This window comes from Macaca thibetana, chromosome 5 (assembly GCF_024542745.1).
Source record: "Macaca thibetana thibetana isolate TM-01 chromosome 5, ASM2454274v1, whole genome shotgun sequence".
In the NCBI taxonomy this organism is placed as follows: Eukaryota; Metazoa; Chordata; class Mammalia; order Primates; family Cercopithecidae; genus Macaca; species Macaca thibetana.
The window spans coordinates 146,915,011-146,932,127 of record NC_065582.1 but is presented as its reverse complement, the minus strand read 5'-3'; the positions used below and the strand labels follow the sequence as shown (position 1 = coordinate 146,932,127).

Below are 17,117 nucleotides of genomic sequence, written 5' to 3'. Positions count from 1 at the left end.
AAAAAATACAAAAAACTAGCCGGGCGAGGTGGCGGGCGCCTGTAGTCCCAGCTACTCGGGAGGCTGAGGCAGGAGAATGGCGTGAACCCGGGGAGGCGGAGCTTGCAGTGAGCTGAGATCCGGCCACTGCACCCCAGCCTGGGTGACAGAGTGAGACTCCCTCTCAAAAAAAAAAAAAAAAAAAAGGTTTGATATGACAGATATCCTAATTACCCTATTTGATCACTATACATGGTATGCATATACCAAAATATCACAAACACCCCATAAATATGCACAATTATTATGTATCAAAATAATTATGTTTATGAAAAAAATTGCAGGTAGAAATTCTTATGTAGTAGCTAATACACTGAATACTTAGTATGTTAAAACAAACATGGAATATTTTTATAAGTGGAAAATGTTAGAACAATGTAAACTTATCCTATACTTTTAAAAGAAACAGGGTCTTACTCAGGCTGGAATGAAATTGTGTAATCATACCTGATATAGCCTAGAACTCCTCGGCTCAAGTGATCTTCCTGCCTCTGTCTCCTGAGCTCCCAAGTAGCTGGGACTACAAGTGTATGTCCCCATGTTGCCCAGGCTGGTTTCGAACTCCTGGGCTCCAGTGATTATCCTTCCTCCGCCTCCCAAAGTGCTGGGATTACAGGTGTGAGCCATCACACATGGCCTTTTCTTTTTTTAAAGAGCCAGGGTCTTGCTTTGTCACCCAGGCTGGAGGGTAGCAGTGGCATCATAGCTCACTTTAGCCTTGAACTTCTGGCCTCAAGTGATAATCCTGCGTTGGCCTACTAAAGTTCTGGGATCACAGCCGTAATGCACTATACCCAGCTCTCCTATACTAATTTGAGTTAAAAATTAAAAAGCATTTCATTTTATTTAAAAGTTATGTTTTCATAGTTTTCCTAAGCGTTGAATTTTCTTATGTATAAAAAATAAACATTTTGGGCCAGGCGTGATGGTTCATGACTGTAATCCCAGCACTTTGGGAGTCCAAGGCGGGCAGAGACTAGCCTGGCAATCATGGTGAGACCCCGTCTCTACTAAAAATACAGAGATTAGCTGGGAGTGGTGGTGTGTGCCTATAAGCTCAGGAAGCTGAGGCACGAGAATCACTTGAAACCGGGAGGTGAAGGTTGCTGTGAGCTGACATCCCATCACTGCACTCCAGCCTGAGTGACGGACAGAGACCCTCTGTCTCAAAAATATTAAAAAAAGCATTTTGATATAAATTGGTTGTATTAATTCTTATATTATTTTCTGTTAACTTTTCTACACACTTAGAATGCTATATATTAATAGTTTCAAAGTGTGCAGTACACTCTTCATTTCCTCATTGAAAATACTAAAATGTGCCTGGGTGCGGTGGTTTGCACCTGTAATCCCAGTACTTTGGGAGGCTGAAGTGGGTGGATCACTTGAGCCCAGGAGATTGAGCCCGACTTGGGGAAGATGACGAAACCCCATCTTTACGAAAAGTACAAAAGAAAATTGCCTGGGGGTTGGTGGTGCATGCCTGTAGTCCCTGCTACTTGGGATGCTGAAGCGAGAAGATTCCTAGAGCCCAGGAGTCTGAGGCTATGGTGAGCTATGATCCTGCCACTACCCTCTAGCCTAAGCAACAAAGTGAGACCCTGTCTCTTAAAAAAAAAATAATTACATAAAATTGAGAAAAAAATAAAATACTGGCTGGGTGTGGTGGCTCATGCCTGTAATCCCAGCACTTTGGGAGGCCAAGGAGGCCAAGGGGGTGGATCACCTCAGGTCAGGAGTTCGAGACCAGCCTGGCCAACATGGCGAAACCCTGTCTCTACTAAAAATACAAAAATTAGCCCAGCGTGGTGGCAGGCACCTGTAATCCCAGCTACTTGGGAGGCTGAGGCAGGAGAATCGCTTGAATCCGGGAAGTGGAGGTTGCAGTGAGCCGAGATTGCACCATTGCACTCCAGCCTGGGGACAAGAGCGAGACTTCGTATCAAAAAAAAAAAAAAAAAAAAAAAAAAAGAAAAAAGAAAAAGAAAATACTAAAATCCATCAATATTATTTTGTATCAGAACACCTCTAACGACAGAAGACTATTTTATGAGACAGTGCTTTAGGAATAAAAGATAAACCAAGTAGTGAGTGCTAGTAACAAAATAATTGGAGAGAAAAGTTGCCTTGATCGATTTCCGGTTGAAGGGTTCAGCTCTGAATTTACATTAATATTGCTTCCAGTCTCAGTGCCAGTGCTTCTAACATAGGGTTTCCTTCCCGTTGCTGATAAAGGCTTATTTACCGCACCTAGTACTCCAGCAGGCTTTGGCTAAAAACAAAAAGAAAAAACCCCCCACAAAACACACACGTTTATATCTTACCATGTATACATGTAAATTTAGACAAAAGTAAGAGATATTGTTAAATGCTAATTAGTTAAATTTATCAGAAATGTTCATTCTGGGCCAGGCACAGTGGCTCCTGACTATAAATCCCAGGACTTTGGGAGGTGGATCACTTGAGGCCAGGAGTTCAAGACCAGTCTGGCCAACACAGTGAAACCCAACCTCTACCAAAAACATAAAAATTAGTCAGGTGTGGTGGTATAAGCTTGTAGCCCCAGCTACTTGGGAGACTGAGGCACAAGAATTGCCTGAACCCAGGAGGTGGAGGTTGCAGTGAGCTGAGATTACACCACTGTACTCTAGCCTGGGCGACAAAATGAGACTGTCTCAAGAAAAAGAAAAAAAGTTCATTCTGTAAAATTGTGTTTGGCTGCCTTAATACAATCAAAAGTCATGAGCGTATCTCTACTTAATAATAACTAGGTAATATTGATTTATCCTTTATTATTCAATCAAAATACAAAGTTCCCCTAAAATACAGCAAAATACATAATAAACACTCCTATAAACAAACTATTGGAGATATATATATAGAGTAATACTTTAGGAATTGTTTACAAAAAACTAAATTTCCTTTTGCTGTTCTAGGTGTCACCGTATTACTTATATAGAACATGAATTATCTAATTCATTAGTAGTATAAAATTATTTCTTTTATCTTATATACCTAAGTTGGTTATAGCATTTCCCAGGAAAGCCTTCTTTGTGAATTGTAAATAAACTGTGCTTAACATTACTGATGAGAACACACAGTGGCAATTCAGAAGAGTGGTTGCTGGCAGAAAAAGTCTAAAAGCATGGCTGCTTTAGATGCTTTAAATCCATAATGTGATCCCTAAGAATCAGGAACTATATAACCTAGTGGTCATTTAAAGGTATTTCTAGGAATAGCAGAAGCAATATACACATGAAACAAAGATCTCAAAATTATTAAGTACATAATACCTTTCCTGTTAACAGAAGTACTCTTGTCTCTTCTGAAATATAACTCTTATCATTACAGAAGTCCTATTAATAAAAAAAGAAAAAGAAAAAAGAAAAAGAAAAAAGAAACATCAATCAAAGGGAACATGAGTATTTTGATTATCCCAATAAGGTTTTTTAGGTATTGTGCCTTGCAATAATAAATACACTTGTGCTAACACATATACCAGTTCGTCAAACAAACGAAACATTTAACAAGCCATACCATAAGTCTAGCTTTAAATTAAACTGATGGCACACACACTTAGGCAAATGTCAAAGATAAATTTCCTAAATCACACCATAAATAAAGCACACCCATGTTTTCATATGGTTCAATGCAGTTTACTCGTTAAATTTATTCATTGAATTCCACCACATCATAAACTCGGGGTGGGTGTGGTGACTCACGCCTGTGAGCCTCATCCCATCACTTTGGGAGGCCAAAGTGGGCAGATCATCTGAGGTCAGGAGTTTGAGACATGCCTGGCCTGGCCAACAGTGAAACCCCGTCTCTACAAAAACAAAATTAGCCGGGCCGAGTGGCATGCGCCTGTAATCCCAGCTACTCAGGAGGCTGAGGCAGGAGAATCACTTGAACCTGGGAGGCAGAGGTTGTGGTGAGCCAAGATCGTGCCATTGCACTCCATCCTGGGTGACAAGAGTGAAATTCCATCTCAAAACAAAAACAAACAAACAAAAACAACAACAAAAAACACATAAAACTGTTTCTCAGAACCATAAGTAGACCAACTGTCAAAATACAATTAAGTGAATTATGTTGACAGCTGTGATATTAACAAGTAAATAAACGATTTAAACGAAATGTGGAAAATGATAGCACTTTGAGAGCTGTATCTATATACAAATTAGGAGTTCAAACTTGATCTCTTGATGCCTCTTCCTGCTTAATATCTGAAAATGGCAAACAAATAAACCACAACGTTGTGTCAGTGAAGCAAAACCAGCTACTAAACTCAGGAAATATAAGTAAGTTTTAAGTAATCCCATTAAAAAATATTTTTTAATTGTATTAAATTTACCTTCACAGAAGTAGGAAAGAACAAAGTGTGAAATCACAGTTTTGTCATGTGTGCTAGGCAAAGCCATATCATTTCTTTTGCACAGTCTTCTATGTAGCTAAAATAAACATCAAGAAACCTGTGTACCAAAGTTCATTCACTTCATTCATAAAGATATACTATAGCTTCACTAGGTTCACTAACTTCACAAACCTAGTTTTCTAGTGTTTATGAATTTATAACACATTGAAAGCAACATGTTAGAAAAATAAGGAATGCTGCATACTGAAAACAGAAAAACCTAAGTTACTATTAAGAAGACTAAAACACTACAACACAGAAAATATCAAAAGAAAAAAAACCACAAAAATTGTTATTTACGAGGCCAGACAGGTGTAGTGACATGCAGGAATTTAATTCTTGATGATGGTATCACCACTGTTACGAAGATTCTATTCAGGTATTATTCTATTCATGATGGTCCTGGGTCAACAACAGGATTAATCTTAATTCAACAGCTCACTTAAGAGCATTTTACAGGCTGGGCATGGTGGCTCATGCCTGTAATCCCAGCACTTTGGGATGCTGGAGGTGGGTTGATCACTTGAGCCCAGGAGTTTGAGGCCTGGCCAACATGATGAAACTACCTCTCTACAAAAAAGTTAAAAAATTAGCCAGGTGTGGTGACACATGCCTGCAGTCACAGCTACTTGAGAGGCTGAGGTAGGAGGACTGTTTGAGCCAGGGAGTTGGAGGCTGCAGTGGGCCAAAATCAAGCCATTGCACTCCAGCCTGAGTGACAGAGACAAACAAAACAAAACAAAACAAAAACAAAAACAAAAACAAAAACAAATTTTATACAGATCAGTGGATTCAATTAGAGAGCATACTTTTGCAATTCTCATTATTTCTATCAAAAGCAAGGCACAGTTAAGTGTTTAATACTAAATAATAAAAATCATTACATTTTAGCAAACTTTTAGTAAAGTACGGCATTCAAAGTAGGAAGCTCCGTTTATTTCTTGGAATGTGCATTTGGAGAATTCTCTAAGCTAGGGGTCTCCAACCCACGAGCCGCAGACCAGTATGGGTTATAGGTCATGGGTCTGCGGCCTGTTAGGAACTGGGATGCACAGCAGGCAGTAAGTGGCTGGCCAGCAAGCATTACCACCTGAGCTCTGCCTCCTGTCGGATCAATGGCAGCATGAGATTCTTACAGAAGCACAAACCCTACTGTGAACTATGCATGCGAGGGAGCTAGGTTGTGTGCTCCTTTTGAGAATCTAACTAATGCCTGATGACCTGAGGTAAAACAGTTTCATCCTGAAACCATCTCCCCACCTCAATTTCTCTGTGAAAAATTGTCTTCCACGAAACTGGTCCCAGGTGTCAAAAAGGTTGGGAATCACTGCTCTAAAGGGGTCATTACTGAGGCATATATATATACATTTACAGGAGAAAGTTAAACAAGTTTAAAATACTACCTAAAAGCAGGAAATAAATAAAAGCTTTAAAAAATCCAAATTAGCTGGAAATACTTAACAGAACCTGGGTTACCTGAAAATTTTACTTACATGGGAAACAACTTGCTGAAAGCAGAATAGATACACTGTATATTAATTAATAACACCATTTATTGAATGGTTTTATGTGATGAACTCTTCATATAAACCTAGATATTAGTAATTGTCCATATGTATTATTAACATCTGCATTATAAAGATGAAGAAATTGAGGCTTAGAGGAGGGAACTTGTCCCTCCTTACAGTGTGCCAAATATTAAAAATTTTTGTCTGCAAAAATACCACGTTTCAATAAAATGAGATTAAAATTATTTTAAAAATCTGAAAACTCTAATGCTAGAAATTCCTAGAATAAACATAAGATCAACAATATTTGTAGTCTTCTGTTCAAGGCAGAATAATGTTCAGGGCTGTGTAAGACAATCTCCCATTCTTTGATAAACTCTGATTTTCTTTTTTTACTCTGTAGTCAAGACAATTCAGTATTTGCCACAATGGTTGATGGTAACTGAAATTTAAATCAGTTTAGTGTGGTAGGAAAAATGAGAGGAAGAAAATTACCTTTTCAGGTTGTGTAAAAAATTTCATTGGGAGGACTGGGTCCTTTGGTGAATCTGCATTGCACAAAGCACTTTTACTATTTATAACACAGAGAGCCACATCACATACTGTATACAGTTTCTAGGGAAGAAAACGAATCATATATAACTTTTAGTATTGCAAAATAATCACAATTACCAATTCCACTAAATGTATACATTAGAGTTAGAAGAAGGATACTGTGGTTGTTATTTATTCCTTGAACATTCCATATTTCTGTTCAGCATTGTTTATGCAGCCTTCTGGTAAAGAAAAATCCCTCTATATGAATTTAACATGAATGCCAATATGCATGGAAAATAACAAATGAATGAACCAACCCAAAGAAAGCACACAAAAAGAACAAGCATTGGTCTGTAACTCTTACTGTAAGTTTGTAAAATAGCATAGTTGTACATTTTATTCTTATCCTCTAGATCTAAGGTTATAATGTCTTTTCAGAGCACTAAAGATTCTTGAAATAAAATTCACTTGTAATGAAGTGCAATAAAAACTATTCATTTACTTTTGTAAACATTCTAAAACTTAAATTATTATGTATGGCCCCCCCAAAAAAAAAAAAAAAAGTGGGACAATATATTTTTCTATTACATCTTAACACCCACTGGCCTAAGACTCATCTTACTTCATTTGTCTTGGATTCATCTGGAGACTGGGCATCTCTGGTTAACTTGATGTTCTCTGCCATCTTCTTCATAAAGGCATGGCTATTGTTTTCATTCTTTGTCATTAAAACTTCAAGCATGAACCATAGGCACCTAAATGTAAACACATTAAAGAGACTAGATATAGACAGATGCTTTAGCTTAAAGCAATAAATATGTTAACAGGAATTTCTGTTGTCTGAATAAAATAAAGTAAAATGATCAACTTTAATGACTAGTACATGTTATTATCCTATTAATAATATTCTATTCAAATGGAAAATCAAAGCATAAAATAATATATAAAAAATGAAAACATAGCTTAATATGAGAAATTCTGACAGTTTCATAAGGCATATAAAGATTCACCCTAGCTGGACATGGTGGCTCATGCCTACAACCTCAGCACTTTGGGAGGCTGCGGTGGGTAGATTGTCTGAAACCAGAAATTCGAGGCCGGGCATGGTGGTTCATGCCTGTAATCCGGGCACTTTGAGAGGCCAAGGAAGGCGGATCACGAGGTCAGGAAATCGAGACCATCCTGGCTAACACAGTGAAACCCTGTCTCTACCCAAAATACAAAAATTAGATGGGCGTGGTGGCAGGCGCCTGTAGTCCCAGCTTCTTGGGAGGCTGAGGTAGGAGAATGGCATGAACCCGGGAGGCGGAGCTTGCAGTGAGCCAAGACTGCGCTACTGCATTCCAGCCTGGGTGACAGAGTGAGACTCCGTCTCAAATGGAAAAAAAACAAAACAAGAAATTCGAGACCGACCCCGTGAGACCCCATTTCTACAAAAAAATACAAAAATTAGCTGGGCATGGTGGCAGGCGCCTGTAGTCCCAGCTTCTTGGGAGGCTGAGGTAGGAGAATGGCATGAACCCGGGAGGCGGAGCTTGCAGTGAGCCAAGACTGCGCTACTGCATTCCAGCCTGGGTGACAGAGTGAGACTCCGTCTCAAATGGAAAAAAAACAAAACAAGAAATTCGAGACCGACCCCGTGAGACCCCATTTCTACAAAAAAATACAAAAATTAGCTGGGCATGGTGGTGGGTGCCTGTAGTCCCAGCTACTTGCAGGGCTGCAGTGGGAGGATCACTTGTGGCTGCAGTGAGCCATGATCACACCACTGCACTCCAGCCTGGACAAAAAGGTGACACTCTCTCAGAAGAAAACACAGATTCACCCTATAGGTAAGTTTAGATAATCCGATGTATCTTAACACCCAGCAATGATGAGCAAATCAACACACAGCAGTCTTGGTATTTTTATTATTTATAAGCTATGCAGAAGTTCTACAATTGGTATGCAGTTCTGCTGAGAAACAAATCTAAACTGCATGTGCTATGAGGCTGATGTGTGTGGTACTCAGCCACTCAATTAAGGAGTCACAATCTCAAACCACTTTTGCTATTCTACACTTGTCACTGTATATTCATTTAACACATTGTGTCTGAAGGGAACATTTGAATTTCCAAGTGAAAGTGAACCCCAAATCAGGCTGAACATCAGAATTGCTTGGAGAACTTAAATAGACAAATCTGGAAATGGGGCCTGTTTTTATAAAGATCCCGGGATTTTCAGGCAGTGACATGACTACTACATTACTGCATCAACAGGGGAGAAATTATTTGATGATACTCTGTAAAAGTTTCTTTTCCTACATTCCACGTAACTGTTTTAAGAGACTACTGTAGCATGCATTAGTTTTTTAGCTTAATGGCTTAAATGATAGTTGATTGTTTCAATAATATTTATTAACTTTGGCAAAGAGTTGTCAACGCTAGTTAGATATTGGATAGCTGCTAGAATCCTGATCAAAGAAAGGAGCAGAATAATGAATAACAACACATATAATAAAAATTAGCAAATATTTAATGAGTGCTTACTATCTAATAAGCATTAGGCTAAGCACTTTATCTTCATATAATCCTCATAACTCTATAAAGAATATGAAAAATCATCACCATTATATATAGAACCTATTTTTTTTTTGTCTGTCTTTTAAGACTGGGTCTTGCTTGCCTCTCAGGCTGGAGTGCAGTGGCGTGATCACAGCCCCAGCAGCCATGGTGTCCTGGGCTCACACTATCCTCCTACCTCAGCTTCCTGAGTAGCTGGGACTATAGGTGTTCGCCACTATGTCTGGCTAATTTTTATAGAGCTGGGGTTTCGCCAGGTTGCCCAGACTGTCTTGAACTCCTAGGCTCAAGCAATCTACCCGCCTTGGCCTCACAAAGTGCTGGGACTGCAGGCGTAAGCTACCACGCTTGGCTGTCTGAGTATTTTTTTTGAGGCGTTACCTGTTTAGGGTCACAGAGATAAAAAGATGGAGCTAGGATTAGAACCAGGTCTGCCTTTATACTTTTAACAAAAATACACAAAATAAATATAATAAACATTATCTGAGTAACTATGTACTAGACAAAGGTGGCAACACTGAACACATAGGTTCTACAGGTTTGAGGATTCTATTTATTTATGTAAACACTGAAGTCATTTCCTTAACTCTTAGGTCAGAATTCTGTTGAGTTTCTATTAACTTGAAGATTTGTTTGATCCCTTTTCACAAAAGTATAGGGTTAGGATTACTCTCAGTTTTAGGGGATAAGGTGAGGAAGCATTCCTATGCAGCGTTTCTTTAAAAAGTTGTAACAGGCCGGGCGCGGTGGCTCAAGCCTGTAATCCCAGCACTTTGGGAGGCCGAGACGGGCGGATCACAAGGTCAGGAGATCGAGACCATCCTGGCTAACACGGTGAAACCCCGTCTCTATTAAAAAATACAAAAAACTAGCCGGGCGAGGTGGCGGGCGCCTGTGGTCCCAGCTACTCCGGAGGCTGAGGCAGGAGAATGGCGCGAACCCGGGAGGCGGAGCTTGCAGTGAGCTGAGATCCGGCCACTGCACTCCAGCCTGGGCGACAGAGCCAGACTCAGTCTCCAAAAAAAAAAAAAAAAAAAAGTTGTAACAAAAAAATCTTGCAATAAGGTTTTAAACATTAGTATATATATAAAATACTTGAATGCACATCAACATAATAGGGAATTTATTCCTTGAAGTAACTGGAAAAAAATATGATTGTTTTGTGATAAGAACGCCAATTCCACCTTAATTTTATGCAAACATGCTGAGACTAATGTGCTACCTAACATGAACCAATTGACTCAATAAATTTTAGTACTTGGAAGCTGTTCAATATAATGTTACGTTTAAAACAGGACACAAAACAATACAAAACAAAACGTATTATAAAACAATATAAAATAGACATTAAAATGGCATTTTGTGAAATTAGAATATGATGAAAACCCTGGCGCCGTGTCTCACTTCTGCATCCTCAATACTGCCCAAGAAATGTAATCATTAATGTTTACCCATCCTACGAAGTACACAGACTCCCATAATCCTCTGCTTCTTCTTGCCTTATCCAAAGGAGCTAATTCCTCTCCATCTCAATGTCTTTTCACTGAGCTCTCTGGAATATACTTTCACCCCAAAAAAAAACTTCAATGAATGCTCACTTCACCTTTTTGCCATAACTGAAACCATACCCCTACTCCAAGAATGCTTGCCTTGCATTCCCCTAAAGTTGTAACTGCTCATTCTATTAGATGATGCATACTCAGGGTCAGAGAGTGGGTTCAGCTTCTATCATCCCCAATGCTGATTCCAGTTATTCTTTCATGTTTATGTACAATTACTCCAAGGAAGCTTGTGCCATTTGGCTGCTTCTACCATCCTCTCCTTGTCAACTTATCTATCAGCTTCCCTATGTTCCTTGCGTTCATTTAGTTTCTGGATGACATTTTTCCTCGACTCCATCTTTAAGTCCTGCCTATTTTCTGGGCAACCTACTCAACACGATTTCCTAATTCTTTGGCGGTTCCAATCCTGGTAAATTTTCTTTGCCTAAGACATTTCACTGCCTCAGACATTCCTAGACTTGGTTAATCTTTAGAAATTGTTCACCTGTGAAATTATAAATTCACTGCAGCCTACCTCCTGGGCTCAAGCGACGCTCCTGCCTCAGCTTCTTGAGTAGCTGGGACTACAGGCACATGTTACAACACCAAGTCAATTCAAAAAAATTATTTGTAGAGATAGGGTCCTGCTATGTTGCTCAGGCTGGTCCTGAAATCCTGGACTTAAATAATCCTCTTGTCATGACCTCTCAACATTTTAATCACTTTTTTGAAAACAGTGTCAACTCTCTTACCAATTTTTCTTCTGGTACACTTGCTTTGAAAAACTCAAGAACAATCCAAGTCTTTGGCTTCTTGACAGCTATATTTAGAATTGTTTAATGCTACAGAAAAACCATGTAGCTGAGAAGCTTGATATAATTATAAATTTAAAATTTTTAACTTGGTACTTTATGCTAGCCAGCTATCCTATGTGTCACCAGGATTTTTAGCTACTTCTTCACAGCAGCTGTTTCCAATCTTTACACTACTCATATCTAATTCTACCACCCTCATCTACCAGTAGACTCTGCTCCTTTATCATTTAGAAGCCTAAGTCATTAGATGAGACCTCCTCAACTACTTAACAGCAGTCCTGGAAAATTATTTTTATTTCCTGGCCTTCCCTTTATCTATCTTTAAGATCCCACCGCCTCACAAATTCTTCTTTTAGAAGTCCTCACCTCAATTTATTACCATCGTTTCTTTTACCTACAACCACACTTTATCCCCTGGCTCCTTAAATACTTTCCATTGCCTTCTTCCTCCCCAGTTCATAGCCAATTTTTTAAAAAGATTTGTCTAAACGATATGTATTCCTTATCTGTTGGCAATTTGGCTTTCATCTGCATTGCTTTACTACAGCTGCCCCTGCCAAGGTTATCAGTGAGTGCTTTGTTGCTAAACAGATTTTAAACAATTTTTCCAACCAGTAAGCAAATAAATACAGTTTGTTGTTAAATTCAAAGGACACTTATTAGCTGTGTGACTTTACCCTTGCTGGTATCTTCATTTGTAAAATGGGAACAACGGGATGGGTGCGGTGGCTCACACCTGTAATCCCAGCACTTTGGGAGGTCGAAGCGGGTGGATTACCTGAGGCCCGGAGTTTGAAACCAGCCTGGCCAACATGGTGAAACTCCATCTCTTTAAAAAAAATACAAAAATTAGCCGAGCATGGTGGTGCATGCCTGTGGTCCCAGCTACTTCGGGATGTTAAGGCAGGAGAATCGCTTGAACCTGGGAGGCGGAGGTTGCAATGAGCCAAGATCACACCACTGCACTCCAACCTGGGTGACAGAACAAGACTCCATCTCAAAACATAAACAAAAACAAAAATAAAATGGGAACAACAGTAATTATCCCATTGTTCTCAAGAATAAATGAGGTAATATTTCCAGTACACTTAACATATAATAAAAAGCCAATGAAAGTTAGCGGGTTCCTGATCATTTTTCCAAACTGCTGCTCCTTGACCTCCAATATTCTTCCTCTAGGTCGTTTTCTGATTCTCTGTTCTTTCCAGCAGTGATATGTTTGAAGTCTACACTATTAGAAGTTCTGCTCTACAGATTATTTTTCCTTCCTCCTCTAACTTCTGACTCCCTCCAAGTGTGAGTTATGTGCCTATTCTAGGTACTCTCACAACAGCAGAGCATATATCACATACCATATTGTAACCACCTCTTCACCCTTCTTCATCTTCCATTAGATTGTAAACCTTAAGGGAATATATATGATACTCATATTACATAACCTCACAGCCCAAGAACCTAGCATACCTGGCACATCGAAAGTACTCTATAAATATTTGTTAAGGAAGTATAACATATAAAGAAGAAAAAGTGTTGAAAGATACAGACCAAACTGTTAATAGCAATGATGGGCTTTTAGGGGGTATAATTATGAATAATTATTTTCTTCTTAATGAATTCATTTTCAATTTTATCTTACTGAATATCAATAAAGGAGAAAGGTAATCATTAAACATTAAAGGTGGCCGGGCGCGGTGGCTCATGCCTGTAATCCCAGCACTTGGGGAGGCCGAGGCGGGCGGATCACGAGGTCAGGAGATGGAGACCACAGTGAAAACCTGTCTCTACTAAAAATACAAAAAATTAGCCGGGCATGGTGGCCGGTGCCTGTAGTTCCAGCTACTCGGGAGGCTGAGGCAGGAGAATGGCGTGAACCCGGGAGGTGGAGCTTGCAGTGAGCCGAGATGGCGCCATTGCACTACAGCCTGGGCGACAGAGCAAAAAAAAAATTAAATAAACATTAAAGGCTATATTTAAGTAAGATTTTCCAAATTCAAATAAATTATTACTGATGTCAGAAAAACGGCAGAGTTAAGAAATTTCAGATATCAATTGCAACAACAAAACGAAAGCTGGAAAAAACCAATCATAATCACCTGTGCAGAACTCTGGAAGCTCATGGGACCCAGCAACCAGGAGGTAAACACCTGGTTTGATGGGAGAGGGGATGAGTCTCAACAGTGAAGGGAATCTATGTCAGGGTCACAGGCTGACCATAAAGATAACAGAACTATAACTTCAAGGCCTACACAAAACAAGGAATACAGACTTTGTGAAAGTAGTTTAGAAAAGTCAGAATGGTGGACTGCGCCCTACAAGAACCAAAAGCAATCTAGAAAGAGGGGAAGAACCAGATTTTTAGAGTTATCACATTATAGTACTTAAAATGTCCAATTCCTAACAAAAAACTACAAATCACATAATCAGGCAAATATGACTAACTCACAGGGGAGAAGAAAGAATTAGGAATTAACCCTGAGGAGGCCCAGATTTTAGAGTGACTAGTCAAAGACATTAAATCAACTGTCTTAAATATACTCAATGAGATAAAAGAAACAAAGATAATTATATGTATGAACAAGCAGAGAATACTGATAAAGAGACAGAAATAATTAAAACGAACCAAGCAGGAATTCCAGGACAGAAAAGTATAACAGCTGAAATTAAAAATTCACTCTAGGAGGATTCAATGGCAGACTACAGCAGGCAGAAAGATTCAGCAAACCTGTAGATAAGTCAATTGAAAATACTCAGTCTGAACAGAAAGAAAAGAGAATGAAGAAAAACAAAATCTAAAGAACCTGCAAGACACAATCAGAAATACTAACATACACATCATGGAATTCCCAAATGGAAAGACAGAAAGTGGCAGAAAAGATATTTGACGAAATAATGGTCAAAAACTTGCAAATTTTATGAAAGATGTGAATTTATACATCCAAGAAACTCAGTGATCTCCAAGCAGGATGAAATCTGAGACCCACACTGAGACACATTAGGGTCAAATGGTTGAACATGTGATAAAGAGATAAAGGATAAAGGTCTCTTCAAAGCAGCCAAGAAGGAAGTGACTCATGTTAAAGGATCCTCAATAAGAATAACAGCTGATTTCTCATCAGAAACCATAATGGCTAAGAGGCAGTGGTGGGATGATATCCTCAAGTTCTATAAAAACAAAAAACAAAAAACCCCGTTGATGAACGGGGTCAACGAACAACTAACTCATCAACCGAGAATCTTTTTTTTTTTTTTTTTTTTTTTTAAGAATCTTATATCCTATATAAGATTTGTCTTTGTCCAAGAATAAATACAAAACCAACACATTTTCCAAATAAACAAAAGCAAAGGGAGTTTGTCATTAGCAGACCTGTCGTATGAGAAATGCTAAAGTGAGTCTATCAGGCTGAAATGAAAGAACACTAGATAGTAATTTAAAGCCACAAGAAGAAATAAGTAAATCTGGTGAAAGTAACCATATAGGTACATTTATTTATTTATTTATTTATTTTTTTGAGACGGAGTCTCATGCTGTTGCCCAGGCTGGAGTGCAGTGGCGCGATCTCGGCTCACTGCAAGCTCCGCCTCCCGGGTTCCCACCATTCTCCTGCCTCAGCCTCCTGAGTAGCTGGGACTACAGGCGCCCGCCACCGCGCCCGGCTAATTTTTTGTATTTTTAGTAGAGACGGGGTTTCACTGTGGTCTCGATCTCCTGACCTTGTGATCCGCCCGCCTCGGCCTCCCAAAGTGCTGGGATTACAGGCTTGAGCCACCGCGCCCGGCCATAGGTACATTTAAAAGACAGTATTATTGTACTTTGGCTCATAACTCATTTTTTTCATACATGATTTAAAAGGAAAATGCGGCTGGGCGTGGTGGCTCATGCCTGTAATCCCAGTACTTTGGGAGGCCAAGGTGGGTGGATCTCCTGAGGTCAGGAGTTCGAGACCAGCCTGGCCAACATGGTGAAACCTCGTCTCTACCAAAGATACAAAAATTAGCCGGGCTTGGTGGCGGGCACCTGTAATCTCAGGTACTCAGGAGGCTGAGGCAGGAGAATTGCTTGAACCTGGAAGGCGGAGGTTGCAATGAGCCGAGATTGTGACACTGCACTCCAGCCTGGGCAACAGAGTGAGACTCTGTCTCAAAAAAAAATAAATAAATAAAATAAAAATAAAAGGCAAATGCATAAAACAGTAACTGTAAATCTAAGTAAATGGGAATATAGCCTATAAAGATGTGATTTGTGATAATAAAAAATAAAGGGAGGGAAAATACAGATGTAGAGGAGCAATGTGTCCATAAGCTATTGAAACAAATTTACTATTATTCGAAATAGGTTGTTATAAATTTGAGGTGTCAGCTGTGATCTAAAACCTAATGAAATAGCTAAAAATTTTACAAAAGAGAAGTCAGAAGGTTCACCACAAAAAAGTCAACTAAATACAAAAGAAAGAGGCAAAATTGGAGGAATTCAACAAAAAACAAGACATGCAGAAAATACACAGCTAAGGCCAGGCGCGGTGGCTCACGCCTGTAATCCCAGCACTTTGAGAGGCCAATGCGGGTGGATCACGAGGTCAGGAGATCGAGACCATTCTGACGAACACGGTGAAACCCCGTCTGTACTAAAAACATAAAAAAATTAGCCGGGCATGGTGGCGGGCGCCTGTAGTCCCAGCTTCTAGGGAGGCTGAGGCAGGAGAATGGCGTGAACCCAGGAGGCGGTGGAGTTTGCAGTGAGCAGAGATCGCGCCGCGCCACTGCACTCCAGCGTGGGTGACAGAGCGAGACTCTGTCTCAAAAAAAAAAAAAAAAAAAGAAGAAAATACACAGCTATTTAGCAAAACTCCTTCCTTATCGGTAATTACTTTTTTTTTTTTTTTTTTGGAGACGGAGTCTGGCTCTGTCGCCCAGGCTGGAGTGCAGTGGCCGGATCTCAGCTCACTGCAAGCTCCGCCTCCCGGGTTCACGCCATTCTCCTGCCTCAGCCTCCCAAGGAGCTGGGACTACAGGCGCCCGCCACCTCGCCCGGCTAGTTTTTTGTATTTTTTAGTAGAGACGGGGTTTCACCGTGTTAGCCAGGATGGTCTCGATCTCCTGACCTCGTGATCCGCCTGTCTCGGCCTCCCAAAGTGCTGGGATTACAGGCTTGAGCCACCGCGCCTGGCCAGTAATTACTTTTAATGTAAAAGATATATCATGTAACAGTAGAGATAAGTGGCTATTTTATTATTAGATAAAACAGATTTAAAGTCAAAAAGCTAACAAGAGACCACAAGGACTATACTGATAAAAGGTCAATCTAGCAAGAAAATGTGACTGTAATAAATATATACAAAACAAACAAGAAAGTCCCCAAATCTATGAAGCAAAAAACCAACAGAATTGAAGGGAGAAATAGAGTGCCTTAATAAGAACTGCAGACATCAATAACCCATTTTCTTTTTTCTGTTTAATTTTTTAAAAAGAGAGAGTCTCACTATGCTGCCAGGCTGGTCTCAAATTCCCAGGCCCAAGCAATTCTCCCGCTCCGGCCTCCCAAAATTGCTGGGATTACAGGTGTGAGCCACCATGCCTGGCCAAGAATAAAATGTTTAGAAATAAATTTAACCAAGGAAGACAAAGACCCGTACCTAGAAAACTACAGAACAGTGCTGGAAAAATAAATAAGATAAGATAAAATAAAATAAAATAAAAATAAAAAA

The 17,117-nt window shown here is 39.7% G+C and overlaps 2 protein-coding genes across 2 annotated transcripts in view; both read right to left on the bottom strand.

The window, feature by feature from the left end:
• SMIM14 (small integral membrane protein 14) overlaps nt 1-17,117 on the bottom strand; it is a 720,432-nt gene that overhangs the window by 299,780 nt on the left and 403,535 nt on the right. The gene's annotated exons all lie outside the window — the stretch shown is intronic.
• PDS5A (PDS5 cohesin associated factor A) overlaps nt 1-17,117 on the bottom strand; it is a 171,758-nt gene that overhangs the window by 24,013 nt on the left and 130,628 nt on the right. The window contains exons 27-30 of the mRNA XM_050790334.1: nt 7,121-7,253; nt 6,457-6,576; nt 3,333-3,395; nt 2,166-2,311 (exon numbers count right to left, since the gene is read on the bottom strand). Coding sequence (XP_050646291.1) covers nt 2,166-2,311; nt 3,333-3,395; nt 6,457-6,576; nt 7,121-7,253 — 462 coding nt within the window. The remainder of the gene's footprint in view (nt 1-2,165; nt 2,312-3,332; nt 3,396-6,456; nt 6,577-7,120; nt 7,254-17,117) is intronic.